This window comes from Stegodyphus dumicola, chromosome 8, assembly GCF_044657685.1.
Source record: "Stegodyphus dumicola isolate Sdum_Otavi_A_Nest chromosome 8, ASM4465768v1".
NCBI classification, from domain to species: domain Eukaryota; kingdom Metazoa; phylum Arthropoda; class Arachnida; order Araneae; family Eresidae; genus Stegodyphus; species Stegodyphus dumicola.
In genome coordinates, this window is record NC_140775.1 from 2,360,297 (window position 1) to 2,383,921 (window position 23,625).

The 23,625-nt window shown below is 35.7% G+C and overlaps 1 protein-coding gene across 1 annotated transcript in view; it reads right to left on the minus strand.

Annotated features, from left to right (window-relative positions):
- Nucleotides 1–23,625, minus strand: part of LOC118203870 (endothelin-converting enzyme homolog) — a 131,075-nt gene that overhangs the window by 90,770 nt on the left and 16,680 nt on the right. The window contains exons 4-5 of the mRNA XM_085821504.1: nt 12,648–12,803; nt 9,900–9,986 (exon numbers count right to left, since the gene is read on the minus strand). Coding sequence (XP_085677630.1) covers nt 9,900–9,986; nt 12,648–12,803 — 243 coding nt within the window. The remainder of the gene's footprint in view (nt 1–9,899; nt 9,987–12,647; nt 12,804–23,625) is intronic.

The window sequence follows — 23,625 nt, forward strand, 5'->3', positions numbered from 1 at the left end:
AAGCTCTCCCTTAACTTGTATAGACTCATTAATTTCCATCCTGATGGGGGCCAACAAAAGTAGAAGTGACAGTAAAGTGGTGGTGTGTATTGAGAATAACGGCAAAGCACACTAGGGCTATCTGCCTAAGGGGAGGGATGCCTTTGTGGAGGACTTTCTAAGGGGAACTGGCTCGTATACACGTTACACATGGGGAAAACCACGAAAACGCCCATGCAGCCAGCCCGTTTGCGGGATTCGAACCTCGGACCGAACTACCAGTGTTCAGCGATTTTACCGCTCGGCCGCTGCTGGGCGCAGTGACAGTAAGGTAAAACATAATAAGCTTTTAGAGACGTTACGTTAATTAGAAGCAGGACAGATGAAAAATGAGCAACGCCCTCGCCGGATATCGAAGCACGGACCTCTGGATACGCACCACCCTTTTAGTTCGGGCGCCACTGTAGAGACATTAGGTTAATTAGAAGCAGGAGAGATGAAAAATGAGCAACGCCCTCGCCGGAATCGAAACACGGACTTCTGGATACTCGCCCAGCGTGCAGATCACTACACTACGAAGGCACGCTAAGAAGGTGGGAGAAATACCTTATAAGCTAATGAATAATAAGCGTAAAATACAAAATTATAAGTGTTTATTACGAGTGCAGATTGTCCTTTGAATATAATGCGGAAAAGGGGGGAAAATTCTATACAGATGACATAATAAGGCCATCAATATGCAGTAATGATTGTTATTCTTCCTTCGAGAAAAGTCCCCTACAGGTGATCGTGAAAGTTATTGTAAAATTCTATAGAGACTTGAAATGTACCAGTGCCAATATTTACGAGAAATCAGTCTTCAGATAAAAGTTATGGCGGCCTCTTTAATAGACTGTGCTGTTTCAAGATAGTTGGCAGCACGCCAAAGCTGAAAATCATCGAATCATCTTTCGTGAACCATAATATCCCTTAAATAATCAAAAACTAACCAGCACAGTCTTTGAAAATTTTCTCAGAAAACTTTGTCATCGTTATTAAGGTTTCAGAAACGTGTCTTCTACAAACAGTGTCTAATTTGCATATTTGTGAAAAATAATTCCTAATGGATAGCAGCATGTGATTGTTTACATCATGCCTTCTATAACCACTGTGAGTTTTACCTTATGAAACTGAAGAACATATTTCGAAAATCAGAATTTGCAACTGAGAGAACTATCATAAATTTTAATATAAGAGAAATTAAAATATACACTGACTACCAATAAGTATTTGGACACCCGTGATAGAAAAGAAAAACTAACTTTATTCAAAATCAATAGTTGGTAGAGCCTCCACGAGAGGTAATTACAGCGTGGACCCTCCGGGGCATACTTTCCGCAAGTCTTTGTATGACAGCTAGTGGTATTTTCTTCCACTCGGCTTGGAGAAGACATAGAAGTTCCTTCACCGATTTTGCACGGGTAGTGCACCCCTGAATTCGGCGATGCAACTCGTCCCAGAGGTTCTCGATAGGGTTCAGGTCTGGACTCTGGGCAGGCCAGTCCATTCGATGAACTCCATTGGCACCATACCAAGCCTTGGTTAACGTCAAAACATGACAACTGGCATTGTCGTCCTGAAGGTAACAGGGGTCCAACCCGTAAAACTGCCACAACGTAGGAAGCACATTGTCATCCAAAATAGTGCAGTAGGCATCGGAGTTGAGCTTACCATGAATGGGGACCAAGGGTCCCAGCCCATACCAGGAGAAACACCCCCAGACCATAATTCCACCTCTGCCGAACTTGACTCTTGGCACAATGCATTCTGGCAGGAGACGTTCTCCAGGTAGACGCCAGACCCAGACCCTGCCATCCGAATGGTAAAGGGTGAACCTTGATTCGTCACTCCAAAGAACACGTTTCCACTGATCTATGGTGCAATTTCGATGTGCTTTGCACCACATTAACCGAGCAGCGCAATTGGACTTTGTGATCAAAGGCTTATGGGCAGCAGCACGACTATGAAAACCAAGCAGATGTGCTTCCTTACGAATGGTATTCAATGAAACAATACTCCCAGATGCCTATTGAAACTCCTCGCGGATGAGGGCCATCGGTTGGGTGCGGTTCTTCCGAATTTCTCTGGACAGCACTAGTCGGTCTCTGTCTCCAGTTTCATTGGTCTGCCGACTCGGGGCACATTCCGACAATCACCGCTCACCTTCCACTTCTTAATCACATAGGCCACTGTCGATTTTGGGTACTTCAGATCGCTAGATATGTCCCATAAGGATCGGCCACATTTGTGATACCCGATAATTATACCTTTCTCGAAATCAGAGAGCTCCGAACTGCGAGGTATCTTGCATGCGACTAAAGCCGATGCTGTTTCCTACACGATAACGGTGACACAGGGACCGGACCAAAATGTCGCCAAATGGTAGCAAAGTTTGACGACTTTGGGTGATTTCTTGCCAAATTTGGAGACAAAGAAATAGTCTCCCAGTTTGGTGGTATCTCGCCAAATTACCGAGATATCTATTTACTCAATGTTAAATGGACTTGCTCCTGTATTCTTACTTTTTGGGCATAGCCCCTTTCTGTAGATTTTTCATATTACATTATACAAAAGAACTACCAGAATTTTACTTATAATTTCACTAAAATTACCTATGTATGTGCAAAAATCGTAGCGCTGCCTCCTTCCCCAAAACTGCCTGTCCTGGGAAATAAGGACAGACTTCCATACTTACACATGTTGTAAGTATGGATCCCTGGAAACAGCAGTCCATACTTACAACTACGGAAAATTAATGCAATACTAAAGCAGTAGGTCATTATACGAGGGCATTTCGAAAAGTAAAGATACAATGGCTCGCATTGGTTTAAAAAAAAAATTAGAAAATGTCAGTTACATCTTATTAGCTGGATTATTTATTATTTTTCGACATAATCACCCCCATTATCTAAACATTTGTTAAGTCGGGGCACAAGCTTTCGTATCCCACAGTCATAGAAGTTGCCGCCTGTTGGAACCTAGCTCGCACACAATTTCCTGTACCCTAACTTGACAGTCACAACTTCATAAAGAGTTGTCACTGACACTTTTGATATGATCTGATGCAATTCTTTCAATTTGCGACGTCTATTCACACGAATTGCTTCCTCTCTTCTCTGAAGAAGAGCATCAGAGATCACAGATGGCCGACCTGTTCTTTGTTCGTCATGAAAATCGGTCCTACCTTCAGAGAAATGACGACACCATTTCGTTACATTTTCTCGATTCATAATGTTCCCATAAACAGAAACAATTTCTTTGTGAATATCCGCTGGTCTTTGACCTTTTGCATGAAGAAAACGTATGACGGAGAGCACTTCGCATTTGGAGGGATTTTGAATCGGCGCAGCCATTTTAAACACGACCTAATCCAACCAGAATCAACGTTAAAATGCCGAACGACCGCAATTAGAAAGCTAACGGTTCAAGGGTTAACACCTGTGTTTCCAACTTGCTCACCAAAACTTTTCTTTTCCTCTGGCGTACGGTGTATCTTTACTTTTCGAAATGCCCTCGTATGACATAAAACAAATCAAATGTTAACCAATAAACAAATGCGTTAATTTACAAATTGATATACAAATAGGACCATGGTCTTAATATACTATTTACATTACATACACTATGAGGACTATGTACAATGGCCTTAGCCTGTCGTAATGAATGACTTTAGGCTTAGAATTTGCCGATTTATAGATCCGCACTACAATGTCATCCAGCCTGTTTAGGACTGTGTAAGCACCCTTCTAAGGTGACTGCAGTTTAGGAGAGAATCTTTTCCATCGAATCGGATTCCCCAAACACACCTTATCACCTTTGTTGAATCAATGTCCTGTAGCTCTCGTGTCATATCGGGTCTTCATCTTCTCCGTCGCCAAGTTGAGTGACTCTCGAGAAAAATTGTGCATCACCTCAAACCGTGCCTGGAGATCTTGAATGTACTCCTCAAGCAATGAAGGCGCAACCGGAGGGCGAGCAAACAAGAGATGACAAATCAGACAAAGGAAACGTCTGAAGAGAATCTGCGATGGGGAATAGTCAGTAGTCTCGTCGACAGCCGATGCAAAATTTCTTCCTTTATTGGAATGTAACAGAAGAGACATTCCTTTATTGGAATGTAACAGAAAAGACATTCCGAGCCTGTAAATCTAAAGCTGTACCATTGTCTCTGCCACCGTGACAGCCTCTTAATCAGGAATAATATATACTGCAGGCCACTTGGTGAAGTAATCAATGACAACGAGGATGTATTTGTTGCCATCAGTAGTTCGTGGCAGAGTTCCCAGGATGTCAGAGGCAATACCTTCAAAACGCTCTCCTATATTGTAACGCTGCAGCTTCCCTCGGCTGCGTTTCTTCAGTCCTTTCCGACCCACACAAGCATTGCAAGATTAACACCACTTTTGCATGTCATCCCTTGCACTACTCCAGTAGAAGCACTTTCGAAATTTGTGCAAAGTCTTCATTATTCCGATATCCCGTCTTGTAAGGCTGTTGTGTAGTTTCTTAAGGATGTCCGGGATCTTGGAAATATCAATGGAAATGTTCTACCGCTCTAACTCTGGCGAGCAACTCTTTCCTGGTGACAAAATAATTCTTCTCCGGTTTAGATGGGCACTTGCTCCAGTATGCTACGACACGTTCCTTGCCATTTATTTCCTTAGACGAAACTTCGGCAGTCTCTTTGCTCGCATCTGTGTCAAGAAGAAATGGTTTGTTAAGCGGACAGCACATCAAAATTGAAGTAGATATTAAAGATTCATGTGTAACGTGTATACGAGCCAGTTTTCCTTAGAAAGTCCTCCACGAAGGCATCACTCCCTTTAGGCAGATAGCCCTCGTGTGCTTTGCCATAATTGAATAACCCATAACCCATTACAGATTCTTTCGGGTTATTAAATGCATCCTCTTATTCTTTTGTCCACAAGAACTTTTGCTTACTCTCTGTCAGTTTATGAATGGGTCTTCCGATCGACGAAACGTCCTTCACAAATCCCCTATAATAGGTTCAAAGGCCAAGGAAACTTCTGAGCTAATGCGCATTTTCAGGGTATCTGCAGTCTTTAACTGTTGCTACTTTTTCTGAATCTGTACACACACCTTCAGCAGAGATGACCTTTCCTAGGTCAGTCAGTTCCTGTTTGAATAGTTTACATTTAGCTGGATTCAACTATAGATCCTCTACCCTCAATTTCTGAAGTACCTTTCTAAAATTTTATAGATGTTCCTCAAAGTTCTTCCCGACGAAGATGATGTCATCCAGGTATACCAGACAGGCTTCGCAGGAAAGTCCTCTCAACACAGTCTCTATGAGATGTTCGTATGTTGCCGGCGCCTTAGAATAATCCAAACAGCATCACATTGAACTTTCAAAGTCCTTTTCTGGTAGTAAAAGACATCTTTTCTCCGTCATCCGGGTGTATCTCTACCTGCCAATATACACTCAGTAGAGATGTTAGGTTATTTTGTGTAGTGTGCTACCGCTACATCACGAAGGCATGCAGAAAGGAGAGATAAAATACCTTACACACCCCGAACTGGGGTACTGTTAAAGCTGAGACAAAAATTGGACAGTGAGCCGAGAAGCTGTATGCTAGCAGTCACTTAAGTATTTAGAATAGTTTCAACAGCGGTTGCATGCATTCTTGCGGTGTGCCCTCTCCCTCAATACAATACAGGTATTTTTATCATATATGTTTTGATTGGATAATGGTTTTATTATGAATTAGAAATTACAGAGATGATTATAAAAAAGGAATTTTTTCATAAATATTGTGATATGGATACCCATTCGGTCGAAAGGACTGTAATTACATTTGATAAGAACTTTTTGGTTTTGGATGTAGGTCAGATTGATATTTGTACAGACCGATCGGAAATGAACATGGGAGTTGGCTGTTCATGTCTAATTTATTTGCATGTAACAGAGGACAAGTACCAAAAATATACCTTAAATCCATTGAATTCAGTTTTACAAGTTGAGATTAGAGGAATATTTTATGGATTAAAATGGACGAAAGAAAACTTGCTTACAGACATAAAATAGATATTTATTCCGATACTTTTTCTGCTTATACGCAATTTCTAACATACGCAATAATAATTTATTAATAAATCAAATAAAAATGATTTCAAATTTCTGACTGAAATACATAAAAATAATTAATATAAATTTGCACTGGATCAAGGCCCATGTTGGGTATATTGGTAATGAGAGGGCAGACATGCTGGCAAAAGAAGCTGCTCAAGACCTGGGAAAGAAAGATACTGAAGCGCTGTATTCGAAAAGAAAGTTATAAAAATTTATGAAAGAGGAGATATTTGGGGAATGGAAAGAAAATTGGGAACCATCTGGAAAAAATAATGGTTATATCAGATTTTTGACAATTGATAAAAGAAAAAAGATCTTTAATAATATAGATATAAACCAAATTATTACTGATCACGGAGCTTATTTTAACAGATTTGATCTTCAAGGAAATGAAAACTGTCAATTTTGTAAAGTAAAAAGGTAATAATTGCCACTTCCTTGAAACTTGCAGTTTTATGAAAGACATACTTCAGAGACACCAGTGTGATATAAATGGATTTTTGTTTTGAAAATTATGAGACAGTTAAACAAGTAGCTGAAGAAATTATAATAATAATTAATCAAAATAGAGAAGTGATAGGGATTTTGATTTGATTGCCTAATTTGATGGAACATGGCTGGCTCACTGTTCTCCTTTATAGTTTGACGGGTTGGCCGCTGTTATGTGCTGATGGCCGCTGATGGCTCAACTTGTTTCGTCCCGGAGGGGGTCGGAGGTTTCACCCGTTGCAACAGCAATAACTACCTTATATACCCCCTTTTAAAGGACGACTGGAGATTAGAGGACCCATTCGCCAGATCCTGGTGGTGAAGAATCATCATCCACATATTTTTTTAGTTCAGGTGCACTGTAGAGACATAAGGTTATTTTGAAGCAAGGCACATGAAAATTGTGGGTTGCTTTCGCCGGGATTCTAACTTGTACCTCTCGAATACGCCAGGGTGTGCTACCGTTACACCATGAACGTATACAGTAAATTAAGAGTCAAAAAACAATTCAAGAAAAAGTGTTCAGAATACCGTCTTAGAAAGAGGGTAGCTGTCTTTCTTAGTAACCTCGTTCACCTGGCAATAGTCTACGCAAGCTCTAGTTGAACTGTTCTTCTTTCTGACCAGGATAATGGGAGAGGCGCATGGACTTGCTGAAGGCTAGATGATATTGTTCTCTTGCATGTCCTTTAGGAGTTTTCATACCTTTTCCTGTTTAGCATTCGGTAGATGTCTTGGATGTTTCTTGATTGGTGGTTGATCCCCTGTATCAGTTCTATGCTGTGTCAAATTGATTCGGCCTATGTCAGTACATGAGCGAGAGAAAACGTCTTGAAATTCTTGAACGGCACATTCTGCAGCTTTTCTCTCTTTATCGCTTAGTTCTCCTTCTGCAATACCTGCGATGTTATGCTCTTTGAAGACACGGATGCCTGAGGCCTACTGTTTCTTGTAACGCATGTCACCTAAGTACATTCTGCAACCACTTCACCTTTCCAAATGATTTTACCTTTATCACTGACGTTGGAAACTCCCCTCGGGATAACTGTCCTTCGTAAGTCGACGACTGCCAAGGCTACTAATACACCTCGCAGATTGTTACAGTTCTTGGCATACTTCGTTACACCGTACCAGAAATTTCTGTTTCCGGCTACAGTTCCAGGAAGTAAAAATTCTGTTCTTGCTGGTATTATACTATCGTCTTGAGCGATGATTTGAAGGACAAATTTAAATCCTTCATCGTTACTTCTGAATTCCTCAGCGGCAGAATGCAGTTAATTATATTTAAAGTCCAAGGAAAACTCGGGAAGGCATTTCCGTAGAAAGCCTAATCCAAGTATCTGCAATATTTGCTACATATGCCGTATGTGATGGTAGGCGGTACTTCCAAATGTGATGTTAATGTTTATATTTCCATCGATGTCGATTTTATCCTCGGGCACAATCTGAAGGGTAACGCAAGCCGGCGTTCAGATGAGTTTATCTTCTAGTTGTTAAACCCAATCTTTTCGGTGATGGTAACATTGGCTCCCGTAAATCGATAGTCACATTGCAAGGAACTCCGTTGATGTATCTCATGATTAAAAGTCCATTACTGTCGCCTCTCACTACCGAAATCTGAAGCGCTTTAAAATGTTGCTTCACATTATCTTTCAAAGTCCGCACTGAGAGATGGCCACTAACTTTTTATTTGCGTCCTTGCTGGGTAGCGGTCTTATTTTCTGTGCCCTGGCATTGACTTGTTTGGTTAAATCGTCTAGACGAGCAGCCATTTCATTTACTAACTGCTTAACTTGAATAGCTCAGATTGGGTGAAGGTCTCTACGAGTTGCTTGCTGAGCTGCCTCGAATTTTCATGGCTTACGCTAGAGCGCTTTTTAAATCTTTAACACCCGCCGTTCCTAAAAGCATTCTGTATTTCAGGATCTTGGATGCCGCCGATTAAGTACTGCAGTGAACAGGATTTCCCTTGTTTTTCTCGGGCATTCGGAAAATGCGAGATGAGACAGCCTTTTAACATCCGTAGGAAATTCCCGGAGTGTCTCCGTGGGGTTCCGTTGATGGTATTTTATTTGAAACCTGCTATTATGTTTTAAACACTTCTTCCCAAAGCGCAGGTCCAGCGCATCAGTTATAGCTTTGAAGTCTAGACTCTGTCTTCCGAAAAGAGTTTGAATTTAATCCGCTGTTTCTGTTCTCAGAAAAGCGGCGAGATGACAGGCTTTAGTTTGCGAATCCCATCCATTCAAGTTCGCCGCTAAAGGAAATTGTGTCTTATACTCTTGCCATGAAGTCTTACCTTCATATGGGGATAGCTTTAGAAAGGGACGAGAAGGCATGGGTAAAAGTTTAAATCCTCAGACTTGCTTCCTGCTGTCACTATGCACTTCTTTTGGAAACGTCAAAAACTCTCTCTTCGGTCTGTTCCTTGACGAAAGAATTTTTCTTCAGTTTCTTCAACCCTATTTTTGACTGTGTCTATTCTGCCTTCCGCAGCCTCGTATTTGTTTCCTGTCGCGCAGGTAATTTCTCCTTTCATTTTCTCTTGATCTGCATCAATCTTTTCTTGAAAATTTTGCATCTCTGCTTTAACAGATTTAAAAAGTCTCATCTTTTGATTATGATGCATTCGAAGAAGCCTGGCTGTATGTCCTGGTATGAAATCGCCTGAGATGAAATGGGGTTTCAAGTATAACCATTTCCAAGTCTAAGGCATTTTTATCCTTCTAATACCTTATTTTATTTATCAAATGCCTGGTCATTGACCATCAGGTCATTAGGCAACGAGCTTTCCAATACTTCTTCACAATACAGTCCAAACTCTTAAGTGCAGAGCACACGTCCAGATGAGCATCGTCCATGACTTGTCCAGAATCACACAGAGCACATAAAGGTGAGGAAGTCATATTAAAACGAAACAAATGTGCACCCAGACAGTCATGTCCACTCAATGATATAATATCTTGAATAGATTATTTAAGTTATCCCAATTTCTCTGAGACATCCGGATGTGACGAAGAGGTAGGTAAAGTTTACCAGATTTGTGAAATACAGGCAAACAAACAGCTGTGAAGGTTAAAAATGATTTCCTTTAGGTTACAAATATGGATCTCTGCAGACTTATTGAACTTTTCTGCTAAAATCTCAACGTTAAAAACTTTTTACTCAGAATAACATCGTACGCTGTGCCCTATTTTCACCAATAAAATTTCATAAATCTTTAAAATTATTTACTTGATATATGAAACAAAATAAAGGAATAAAGTAAGTCAGTTTATAAGATTAAAAATTCATATCGAACCTATTTCCATGCAAGCAGAATAAAAATTTTTGCCTTTGCTCTGGTGGTCTTCTAACTCGGAAGTTTTCTGGAGCTCCTCGAGAATTTCTGAGAAAAAAGTAGATATTTAGTTAATGTTCAATCACAACTGACTTATTAGTTATATATAACGTACATACTATAAACAAGATTTGTCGCATAACTTTACTGTAATCTCATTATAAATTGAATTTTAAGATCATAAGTCTGAACCATTGCTGTTTGGGATATTAAAAGGCTAAACATTTCTTGTGTGAGAATGCATTGATATACTAGAAACACATTCTTTTCAGAAGCATAATGCGCGATTTATTGTTTAGTGTTTAAAATAATATTCGTTGTGATGCTAAGAAAAATATACATACAAAAATAAAATTTTATAAAATAAGTTTTTATTTAAAATCCATAAAACCATTAATGATCTGAAAAGAAAAAAATAATTTAGCTTAATGGGAAAAAAGGGAAAATAATTATCCTTCCAAAATTCATTTCCAATTTCACGTCGCAAATAATAAAAGCGAGCGAACAGTCTTCATAAACTTATAAAGATAACGGCTTTCGAAAATGCAATTCGATTATTCGTATTTATTCTTTAGGGGGAACCGCTTTTATTGTTCGTGATATAAAATTTTAGATGAATTTTGTAAAGTGAATTATTTAATCTCTTGTCCCATTTAAACTATAAGATAATTTATTTTTCTGTTTCAATTCGCTAGTGATTTGATAAGTTTTAATAAAAGTTTATTTTATAAGAACTTTGTGTTTTTTATTTTCATTTTTTTAGTCTCAATAGTACTTTTTCAATCAAATTATTCGACTGAAAATTCATTTTTCAACCGTGAATAATCACCTTTTCACTTGTACCTATTCCCTTCGTTATTTCAAACAATCAAAAGAATCCAGTGATTTCGCCACAAAATCCGAAATTACGTTAAAAATCTCATATTAATTTCAAAGATTTTTTTCCTCTCTATCCGATGGGGCAAACGGTAGAATTCTGAGGGTTTTAGTTTGTTCATTACACAAATGTATGTGTGAAAAATCGTTTCAATAATAAATTTTAAAACTCCTAAATAAAATTTTAAAGAACTGGCTGCATCGCATAGTATTATTTTTCACAATGAGTATGCATACAAAATTTAAACTTGTAGCTTATCAGGAAATGACGTAATAACATCATACTCTCCAAACTGAAGATATTCGAAGATATATTTAAAACTGAAGTACAGGTATTTGACGAAAATAACATCAAAAGTGAAATAAATGGAAGCTTATAATAAGCTAGTAAGCTCCGTATCTCTAACGAATCGAGAAATGCTTTAAACTGAAATGACCAACTAATGTACTTGTGCCCTGTCCAAACTTCAACCCCTGTTTTTAAACTCCAGTGATCCGTTCTGAACAATTTTTGTTGTGCTAATATTGATGCTAACTCAGTCATTGAGTACGCGGAGAGAGACAAAATTGAACTACTCAATGCTATCTCTCAGACTGTTTTTGAGCAATCTCACTTTTGAAAACATCACTTGCAAACGTAAACATTGATCAACTGAGTGCATCCACGCCACACACATTTATTCTCGCCTTTGGTTTCTTTTTTTCCCTTCTGAATCATATTAACCAAGATGCTGATGTCACTACTAACGCTGTAAATAATAACTAAAGTAAACAGTAACTGAATTTGGCAGCTCATGCCTTAAAGTTAATTCATCTCAATATCTTAATATTAACATGAAAACAGTTTGCCAAATGAAAGTAATATAAAGTTAGGTCATAATAATAATATTTATAACAAATTTGCAAATCAGAATTAACAGCAGGTTTCTCTTTTCTCGTTAATTTAGACATTTGGGACTGTCCTTTTGCAGAAGTTTCCTGTTTCTACAAAAGAAAGTGTGTTTCAAATGTAACTTAAATTAACAAAGTTTTGAATTAATTTTTTTACCATTTACTGGATGTTGAATTTATTTAAATACTTTTTACTATTCCCACAAGGTTACTACGTACATGATTGGTCACATGTCGTCAAAACCGACGTTGATAGTTTATCATTTAAGCCGCCGATATGATAAAAGTATCCTCTTTGATTTCTTTTTTTCATAATGAGAAAGCCTACCGTGGCTAAATTTAGCTCAGTGTTTTATATACAAAAAGTAGATAAGTTGTAGGGGTTTATATTTATTTTTACTAACAAGTTAAGTTTACGCTTTCCTATAAGCTTTCATTCTCCTAATTGTCAATGCCAGAAATGCCAGAATATTAAAATTTGATAGCGCGCGTGAAGGAATGCAAATTCTACCTCGAAGAGGAAAGTTTTAAATACTGAGTTCTAGAAGGAAAAGTTAGAGAGCGCGGGGTAAACACAGTACCTTTGTAGCGTGAGTTTCTGGTTCTGCATTTATTGCTGGTTAATGGCGGAATAGCTATTACTTCGCTGCCACGAGACTTCGACGCTGTTTTAGGTAACACGAGTATCTGAGCCCTGGAGAATAATCCTACTGTTGTTAATATCTTTAAATTTCGTAATTTAGTTCTTTTCAGTTGAGTTACCCCCAGAGCGAGGCGTAGTTTGTTAGCGTCAAGTCGACGCATTGTGAATTTTAAAGAGGTTTAATGAAGGATTCTTTTTTTACTCTTCTTCTGTCTGGTTCCTGCACGTACTTCAGCTGTCACATCAAAAACTTAACAAGTAGATATTACAAAGTAAATAACAAATTTACGCAGTCATACCTTTCAATCTCATAGTTGTAAGACGGTTGAGTTTGGTAAACTGTGAAGTCATGGATCCCACCATGGGAGATGTCTTGATCCAGTTACCGCAAACATATTTGTAGAAGTCTTCACATGGTTTCTTAGTTTCATCCATGGATGAGATAATGTCGGCCGCTGGGAAAAAAAATGTCACCGTCAATCCCGTCTTTTGAAACAACGTTTCTTTCCAGTATCTATAAAACTTTGCATCAGATTTAATTACTGAAACGGAGAACGTGTTAATAAAATTAATACTAAAGTTAAATATCTGTAAATATGTTTAAACGCGCCGTATGCCAAAAAATATAAAAACGAAGTTCGTAAAAGAAAGCGAGATACTATGAAAAAATCAACTTTATCACTATTTAGCATTTTACGTAATGTTGTAAATATTTTAAATACCTGAAACCTTTCTGATTGTACTTTTTTTCCCTGTATTGTTATGGTCTTTTGTATTGTTTATTTATTGTTTTTAGACTGGTAATTTTATGGTTTATTTTGTTTAATCTAATTTGTGGTTAGATGTCTTGCACTGTAAAAGAAATTCTGTAACGTTACTAAAAAAACTCATGGAAGCTGGGATGCCATGGGTTATTTGAGCAACAGTAACAGATGCATTCTTTGTAACTTTACAAGGATTATGCCTGTAATGGTTACAGATATTTTCCTTGTCATATTACAGCAAATGTTTGTTGTTGTTTCCCATTCCCGTGACCAGTAGAGCTAGATCAGGTCCATGAGCCCATTCACCCTGAAAGAGTCGAGTATAGAAAAGGAGTCTTGAACAAGATCCTGTCTGGTAAGCCCCAGACCCCACTGGTTAGTCCATCCTAACGGCCTTATTCTTTGCCTTACATTTAGAAAATAGTTCCATATAAGTAAGAGGAGCGGCAGACGTTGTGGTCTCGCTAACACCACCTCTAGCCAAGCTGTCAGCAAGTAATTATGTAAAAAGAACATGTTTTTCTCATGTAAAATCTCAACAAATATATATGTAACCATTACAGGTTATTTGCTTACGTTATTTCAGGAAGTAACTATGTCAGATTCATTTTAATCCAAAAACAATATCATTTAGAAAGTGTTATTAAAAAAGTATCCCCAATTATTACAAATTTTGAGATTTGCATGAAAAATTGTGAAATATACATGTGACAACAGAAAACTAACTTTATGCCATATTTATTTGGTACAGCATGTTAATTGAGAAATTTATTCAGTTTATAATTTTATTGGGAAAGTATTTTACTAGTAATATTGTGAAACAAATAATAGGCTAATAATAAAGATACAGAAATAAAATTAATTTATTATTTTTATAAAAGTAATAAATTAATTTAATATTAATTAATTTATTAAATTGGTAATGAACTTATTATTTATTTCAAAATAATATATAATTTAATTCATAAACTTTACATAAAATCTGAAAAAGAAAAACAATTAATTTAAAAATAATCTTTTCTCAGATCGAAAAATGAAAGAATGGTTCTTCTCTCTTTGCACATATAAAGCATATCTCCTGAAAAAAAAAATTAAATCATGCTCTTAAAAAGGTGTATAAAAATTATTTTAATAGATTTTTTAAACATTTCAATATAATACTTTTAATTACATGTCTTTATAATAACTATTCTTAACTGATTAAGAACAGCTTAAATTATTAAAAAAATTGAATTACAGTGAACTGTCTCATGGCGACTAGCTACCTCAATCACTTCTTAAAATTATCCTGTATTTAATAACTAAGCACTAAAATAACTAAGCATCATAACTTAGCAGACATAACTTGCCCACTTTTATTCAATTTACTTTTATTTATTCTAGCATGCCCACTTTTATTGAAATCTTCAAGAATCTGGTAGCTTAGATTCACTTTACAAAAATAGCAAATATGTAAATTCTTTCATAAATGAAGCCATTATTGATGGTAAACGTAATATACAGTATACTTATTTTCAGAAAAAAAAAATTCTGGCATTGAAAAAACATTAAGTTATCTATTGCCTTTAAATTTCTAAAACAATATTAGAAATTTGTGCAAAATGAATCATTGAATTTCAAACCTTAAGTAACGTATTTACTCACTTATTTCTTCCTTTCTTTTAGCACAGGGTTCTGAAATTTGTTTAATTAGTTACCTAATTTTCACCTTCCTTCAACCGTTTATACAGTGAGTTTCCCTAAATTTTAAAACATTCATTCATGTAGTAGTCGTTTTCTTCTTAATTATGCCGTATGCTCTTTATGCCGTATTCCCTATTTTTTTTTTTTTTTTTTTTTTTTTTTTTTTTTTTTTACTAATTTTATCGTCTGAAATGGAGAGGGAAAAATTAGGCAAAAATTTTAACTTCTAAAGGACACAGAGAAGTAAGAACATAAATGCAAAGTAATCATGGATGAACTACTAGTAACTATCATAATTTTATTTCTTTAAAGGAAACCTACATTTCAATAAGAATCCACGTAATTACGACGTTTAATAAGTCATCTCATTTCTGCTTCTCTATAACTCGAATTTCTCCCATTCTTGCTGTCATCTTTGCTACTACTTAGGCCTCAAATCTTATATAAATAATTAGAGGATTTGGCTGACGTGGCAAAATTGCAGAGTAAATATCGATTGGTGTTTGCTTCACTTTAATGGGTCATTTCTTGTATTAGGCTGGCATAAAATTCGACACTTAGACAGGAAAGGTTCAGCATGGCCTTTGCAGGTAGTAAGCAAAAGTTTGCCTTCTTTAGCATGACAAAAACAATCACTATGTGGACGAATCCATTTTAAAAGTTTGGGAAATTATTGCATGTGGCTAGTTAGACTGAATGATGATGACTTGCATGCTTCAGAAGATGACACAAACTGCAATTTTAGAAGCAGTAAATACTTTGAGATGTAGGTAGTAGCACTTTACAATAATAGCAGCATAAATTAAAAGTAGAGGGAAGCAGGAACGAAATTATCTTATTAGATACTGAAATGCTAATATTACAATGCATTCTTATTAATATAAAGTAGATTCTTATTGTAAAAAGGAATTCTTATTGTTCCTTTAAATAAATAATTAGTTACCATAGTTACCAATAGTTTATCCTTGAATACGTTTTATTTGGTATATTTTTACTGTAATCACATCCTTCAAAATTAAATTTATAGAATAATTTTCCCTTCTCGATTTTCGTACTATAATAAAAAAGGGGGAAATCTGTGTATAAACATGGTAATACCTCTATCTCCTCATATATATAAACATGCATCTTCATAAAAAACATCTTAAGGAAAACAAATGACATTAAGGAAAACAAATTTAAAAAATTATGTCAATAAACAGGATAAGAATTAACTTTATTTTTAGACTTATGGTATATGAAATATAAACTCAAACTAAACTAAACTCAGTGGCGCAAACAGCTCTAATGGTCCAAGGCCTGCAATGCCCCGAAATCTGCTTTCTTGACCGTGGGGACCGGGGTGCGTAAGCATATGCCCTGAACAAGTGGTGAGCTTGTCGCAGGACCCCCAGTGTTTCGTCTCCAAGTAAACTTGGTACTCATTTTATCGACCCAAGGGATGAAAGGCTGAGTCGACCTTGTATTAATGGTGACCTGTGGTGCTGCTGCGCGATGCGCTAGCCACTGCACCACCGGGCCTCATATGAAATCTACTCAATTAAATTAAATTAGAAAATTAAGCTCAAATAAATTTTAAGCCAAATTATGAATTTAAATTGTAATAATTTAGTTGTAGTAATTAATATTAATAAAAAATAACATATTTCGTTCAGAAAAATATTAAAATTCTTCTACAAAATTGAAAAAATTACCAATATTTTGGTTTATCTGATAATTGTCAAATTTATTCCTTTGTTTTGTATTTAGAATTATAATTTTAATTTTTCACAGAAATTTGTTTTTGGCTTTAAAAAAATTCACTTGTCTTAATAGATACACTACACTTTTGTACTTTTTGAAATTTTGCAGAATTTCTACTTTACCAAACAAAACATTTGAATTTATGTATAAAATTAATAATTAAAATCAAAACACAGATCAGAAACTACATAAAATTCAACTAATAATTATTACTAGTGTCATGCAAAATACTATGAAATTAATTAATAAATTAAGAGTAATATTCCACATCTGCAAAGTTTGGAAATTTTATGTTTAAATATTTTTTTTAAATAAATATTTTAAAAAAGGGTCCCTTGGAACACTGGACATTCTTCAACTGCAACTCGCTTAAATTATAAATACACTTCATGTCTTTCATAGCATTGCTTTTCTTTTAACTAAAATAAAATATAACCTTCAGTTGCTATATAAGGTATTTTCTCCCTCTTTCCATTATGCCTTTGTGGTGTAATGAATGACAGCACACTCGGCGCGTATTCGAGAGGTCTAGGTTAAGTCCCGGCGAGGGCATTGTTCATTTTTCATGTCACCTGATTCAAAATAGTCTAACAACTCTACAATTGAAATTAAGACTTCTAACAAAGATGCTATTGAAAGTTACAAATACTTACTTAAATGTGAAATAAATTTAGCTCACTTAAAATAATTTAAAAAAATCAATCTTCATGTATATGTCTAAAAATCAGACCCTCTTAGTTTTCTTTTATTTAAAAGATATTTGCATTCTATATTAGTTTTGACTAGAAAATCATTGGATAACTAAATGCCAAGCTATAAGTGAACTAATATGTAGCTTACAAATGCACAGAATTTAATTTCCTGCATTAACTTAAAGCACAATTTGTTGCATATTTATATCATTTGGTTTGGTGGAGCATGACAAAGCATGTAAAGCTATTTATCTAAAGGGATGCATGTAATTATGGAGGGATTTGTAAGGAAAAGTGGCTTGTATTGACATTGTATTTATGTATGTTTATATTGTTAATTCTAAAATTATTATTATTAATTATTAATTGATTTTTAATACAGACATACACATACAGAATAGTTTTAAATTCCACATAGTCACAATTTTTTTCTTAAAAGAATTTATTTTATAATTTACATATCATATTATATGTTTATTTATGTTTAAAACATTATAAATATGCAATGGCAGTTACAGAGAATAATAAAACTTGTAATTTATAAAATATTAATGAAATGATATTTTTCGGAATAAAGTGCAATATGTTGTGTTTGTTCACAACTACAGTTCTATTAATAGAACGCTAGGCATAAATGGGTTACGTATAGCTAGAAAAATATTTTAGGTCATTTTCACTTTTTTTTCCTGTTGATATTAATATAATAAAACATACGGAATAACGAAGTTGCACCTAGTCAGGAAAACAAAACATTACGAAAATTATCATACGATAAATTTTTAATCAAATGTAATTACTTCATTTTGGAATTATAAAATTTTCATACGAAATTAATACGATATCACTGTTTCAATTAATTACTGCTGGTTATATAAAAAAAATACTAGTTATAAATAAAATGGTCAATTTAAAGGCGTAATTCATTGGATTCACAATCACAAATGCTTATACTTGCTAGATACTCGTTCTAGTACAAATCACCCTGTCGTTAGACCAAAGAATATATGTAGAATAGTACATATTCTTTAGTTTAGTATAGAGAATAGACTATATATTACGAGCATCTTAAATAGAATACATGTTACGGGCATTGATATTTACTAGTAGGAAGGGCTAAACGTTCAAATTCCTGATTAATATGTATACCAGTGTAAAGTGCATAAGAATAATCCATAAAATTATAAAACAAATAACAATATTTCAAACAGTAACTAACGAAAGATTTACTTACCGCTCAGGAAAATTACGAACACGCAGGCAGCCATCTTAAATCGTCTGCCACCGACACTATTTCATTTCAGACTGTTTGCGTTACAGAAAATTCTCATGTAACATTTTAATTTCTGTAACTTTACAAAACTTTTGCCTGTAAAGAGCTACCTTTTCTTACAGTGTGTATTTAAGTGTTTATTTGTTGTATAGAATTTGCATACAGATTCTTCTAGAATATACCGATTCTTTCAGAATTTTCCAGAGCTCATGCTACAGACTATATAAATGCGGGCTGTAGAGCTAGGCAGTTCAGTTGCAGATCAGCTGTGAAATTTAGCGATTAGCTGGACTACGATTAGAGTATACTGTGAAAGTGCTTTTTGAGGAAGTTTATGATTTATTTCGTATGCTAAGGAGGAAATGTTTGGCATCCGCGTTCTCCTTAACTTATTTTCAGCCATTATTGTGCTGTTTGTGCTAATGGCTTGGCTTATTTTTCTAATAAATTTTTCAACTTTTCCTGCTTATCTGAATTTTTTATTTAAACAAACATCAACGATCGTCTAGCTCGCAACAAAAATCCCTCCTAAAAGGTACATCTCGTAGCATGCTGATAGAACTTTTGGATATCCCTACAGAAAGGAATTATTATTAAAAAAAATAATTTTGTGATGAGATATGTTCACGTCTTCTAGCACAGTCCAATGATTTACTTTTTCGGCTATTGGATGGTTCATAAGAGTGATATCTGGCCATCCTGATCCGTTATTCTTTGAAGACTAGGCTTGTGTACTATTCTCAGATGAAAGTAGGTACAGTCTCTCTTTTCATTGAGGATGACAACTGATATGGCGTGAGAGTGGTACTGCATTATATCCCAGCAAACATACAGGAAAGAGACCGATATCCTACCTGTAATTTCATGGTATGGGCTGCGATCAGGATCAGCGGCCTTACGTCGCTCCCTGTCCTTCCATCTGGGACTATGACTGACGAACGATGCATTAATGATGTTCTGTGGTACTGACGGTGATAAATTTATTTTCATAAATGACAACGCAATATGACATCGAACAGCCCTATCCGGGAGTGTTTTGAAAGCAAGTATATTCAATACCTCATATGGCCAGCACGTTCTCTAGATCTGAATCCCATTGAAAATGTTTGGTGTGCTTTGTAGAGGAGTATCGCTGGTCAACGATGCCCTCCAGTATACAAAGACACCCTCATCTCTGCACTGACAGAGGAATGGGATAATATGCCTTTATGTTTGCCAGGAGAAAAAGGTCTTTGTACAGAAAGTAATTGCTTTTGTGCATGTGTATTGAGGTTTTGTACCAAGCTGAAATGTCGTACAGTAGAATTTCTTCTGTTATTGTATGGTACAATAGTTTTTTTAATGTTTTAACCCCGTACTGACAACTTACGCCAGAATGCCTCAGGATGGTAACTGCATTTATTTCTCGTTTACGTATTCAGTACAAAATAGTCATTTTGTCTTTTGAACACTCTTCAAAGTCTTCTAGATTCCAGAGAACAGTTAATTATCTTCATTATTGGCATTCTATCATTACTTAATTTCCCTTGACATCCAGCTACACTTTTTTACGCGCTATGTAGACGTTTGTGGTCCGTCCTTAGCTATCGCCCACTAGTGTATTTTTCCTTTATGTAATAAACTAGTTGAAGATAGTTGCATTGTGCGGAAACAATTTTATTCGTTCTTGTTTTGGATTTTTTAATCCGTAACAGCAGCTATCACTTCTATAAAATAGAGCAAAAAATTTAATTACATTTCAGTTCGTAAGCATGTGACATTTTAACAAAAGTTAACGTTTTATGTCATAAAGTAACCTGCCATCGTATCGAAGGTTCGCTGCAAATAATTGGAAAAAAGTCAGGCCTAAAATCTTGCAAATGTACCATTTTAAAAAATAACATTCTTTTGCCACGACATTCAAATCCATACTGTGGAGCTTTTTTTAAATAAAAGCATTACATTTTTACAGTGTTAAAAATGTCTTCCGACCCTTAACTCTGTGATATACAATAAAAAAGCTGAGACGCGTCATTTATTAATAACGTCAAAACAAATTTCGATGAATCCTAGACGTCATAAAATTGCGATCATTTCAAAATCTATTTAGATATTAATTGTTGACATGCAATGAAGTCTGGGATGCGTCATTTCTTATTCCATGTCAAAGCAGATTTTGATGTGTCTTAAATGTCACGAAATTGCGGTCACTTCAAAACAAGAAAAGTGCGCACTTATATATACTTGGATTTTCATACTTACGTTAATTTTCTACAGTTTTTAAGCATATCAACTTTGATTCTTATTCCCATGTCAAAAGGTAAATGTGCAATCCTTCTAAATAAAACATGTTCTAATTTTGGGTGGTAGGAAAACGTTGTACATTAAACAGAATACAAATTTTCTATTTTTGGACTGGGGAAGTGCTACTTATTCAAAGAAAACGAATTTTCTTTTCTGGTTGCTATAGTGCTGAAAGGCTACGTATTTAGTAGAAGAATGCTCTATTTTCGTATGAAATACAGAAATCTCTTTATTTAAAAATATGAAATCAGAAAGCACTTAAAAAGTGAAAAATCAATTTAAATATATTTGATGTTTAAATCAACATTGTATTTTGCACTCATCGGTTCACTTTTCCTACTCAACAGATACATATGCCTCATTCTCCAGTGGCCGAGTGGCCGATTCTTAGCCGTTTCAGAAGAACGTTCTCCTTTCGGTTTAGGATGCATTCCCAGCACTCTGCTTTAGGCTTAGTGTTAACTTATAGCTCATTTGCGTATCTCGCAGCCTCTACCATTTCATAAGAATTCTTCTTTTGATCATCTGGTTGATACCTGTAAAAAGGACGGGTCGAAAAGATATTTCACAGACATCGTGGTTTCCATCAAAAGCTCAAAACAGATTTCTATCTACAAAAAGCTTTCACGAATCACGGAAGATTTTCCGCGTACCTCAGCAGGTTCCGCAATCAAAACGTGAAATGCACCTGCGGTGCTTCAGCTTCTTCAACAGACGTTTCACATTACATCCACAACTGTCCACTCACTTCTCCCATCAGAGCCTTCCTTCCTCAGCTCCAGGGATCACATAGCCTCAAAGACCTTCTTCAGGATTACTACGGACAGCGGGACGTCAGAATAATCATAGAGTATGTTTATTCTAAGAGAAACGTAATCATAGCAGATAATCAGGTCTAGGCACCTGACGAAATGTAAAGGCAACAAGCCTCTACTCATGTATATATGTAAATATCTCTAAGTTAACTAACCCTTTCTGCTAATTTTATACTAACATTCCCACAAAATTGTAAGTTGGAGCACCCAACAAAAGTACTAACTATTGTTTAATCTGTTTATCTATATATAATAAGGTTGAAAAGATAAACAACCAAAATAGGTTGCTGTAGCAACGATCAGAATAACATGACTGACCTATAATGCCCTTTAAGGAGTGAACAGGCGGAATAATAATAAATAAAATAAAATAAAATTTCATGGACATATTTTGCCAGCATTGTCCGCCAGTTCGTTCTCCCTTATCCAGCGTGACTTAATCTCTAGCAATAAAGGATTCGGTGACCACTGGTTTTAAGTCAGTTTTGATCTTCAGTAGCTCTACGATTAATAGATTTACACTATCCCAAATGTAATTCTAGTGCTTTTAGCATACTTAATTGTCTATGCAAATAATACGAAAATTTCCCGTGCTGTTTAGCTATGACAGAAAGGGTTAAAAATTTGGTAACGATATCCGTTGTAAAGATCGTATAGGTGAAAAGATGTCTCCTTTCCTCAAACATATTCTTTCATATGAAAGACGAGGGAACGTGATCCTGAGACCTAGACCAATCCGTATAATACAACGTAGTCGTTAAATGTAATGTTCATAAAAATCTGTGTGAGCATTAATCACTGCTGTATCAATGATGATATCATCATATCGGTATCAATGATGGTTTCTTCAGCAAAAGTGCCAAATATGTTTAGAAGGTCAATGTATGCGTCTTTTCAAGGAGTATTTCCAATTACTTTCCTGGTTGATCTCTAACCAAGTCATACTCTTGTATTAACTGCCTGGAGCATAATCCAAAAGCAGGAGTTGAAGGAAGGACGCGCAAGTTATAACAGTTGATGAGACTGGTTATCTAAAGTATAGCTGGATGAGCAGGATGTGACAGAATTTTGAAATAACATCTAAAGGACAAATGACCGCGCCTTAGCTGAGTGGTGGCTCGAAGTATTCCCTCATATAGACTCTGCACAGGAGATGGAATGTTCCTCAGAGTTTAGTAGTGATTAGGGCGAATCTTCACAAAACAAAAATCGTGCTAGTCGTGCCGAACCATACACCATCGATCAGTACTCGAGTTTGGATTGAACAAGAACTCTGTAAATTCGGAACATGAAAGTTTTATCCGCTTCCAGGAGATATTTTGGTGGTACATTCAAAAAATTTAATGCGTTGAAGCATTTATTTTTCTGTTATGAAACAAGACAAAGAAAGATTACCTTCTTATCAAGTACTAGTCCTAAAAGTCTTACTTCTTTCACTACTGTAACTGGTCAGCCTTCTAGAAAGATCTCTGAATCGGGATGAAGATTCCTTTTACAACAGAAATGGACACAAAATGTCTATTCTACTTTCTTAACAATACTATTGAGGGCTATCTGCAATTGTCTCTCGATGTAACACATGTCAGCGCCTTAGCAACTTACAACATTACAGAATCTAAAGTTCCCATAATGCAAATCGCGTAAATTCTAATGAAGGCATTATTAAAAACATGAGTAAAACTTTTAAAAACATGAATAAAACTCATATGTAAAACTTTTTACACATGAGAAATATTTCAGCAACTACATAAGAAATTAGAAAAAGGATAAAAAAAATTGAAATTAAAATTTTAATTCCATGGCTTCAAAATCTCAAAAAATTCCTTAAAATTATCGGTAATAATCTTCAAAGAAAATCTATAAGGTGTTTTCTCCGTTCTTTCTGCATGCCTTCGTGGTGTAATGGTAGCACACTCGGCCCGTATTCGAGACGTCCAGGTTCGCGTCCCGGCCAGGGCATTGCTCATTTTTCCCGTCTCCTGCCTAAAAAAAAACTAATGACTATACAAATCGAGCGCAATTAAAAT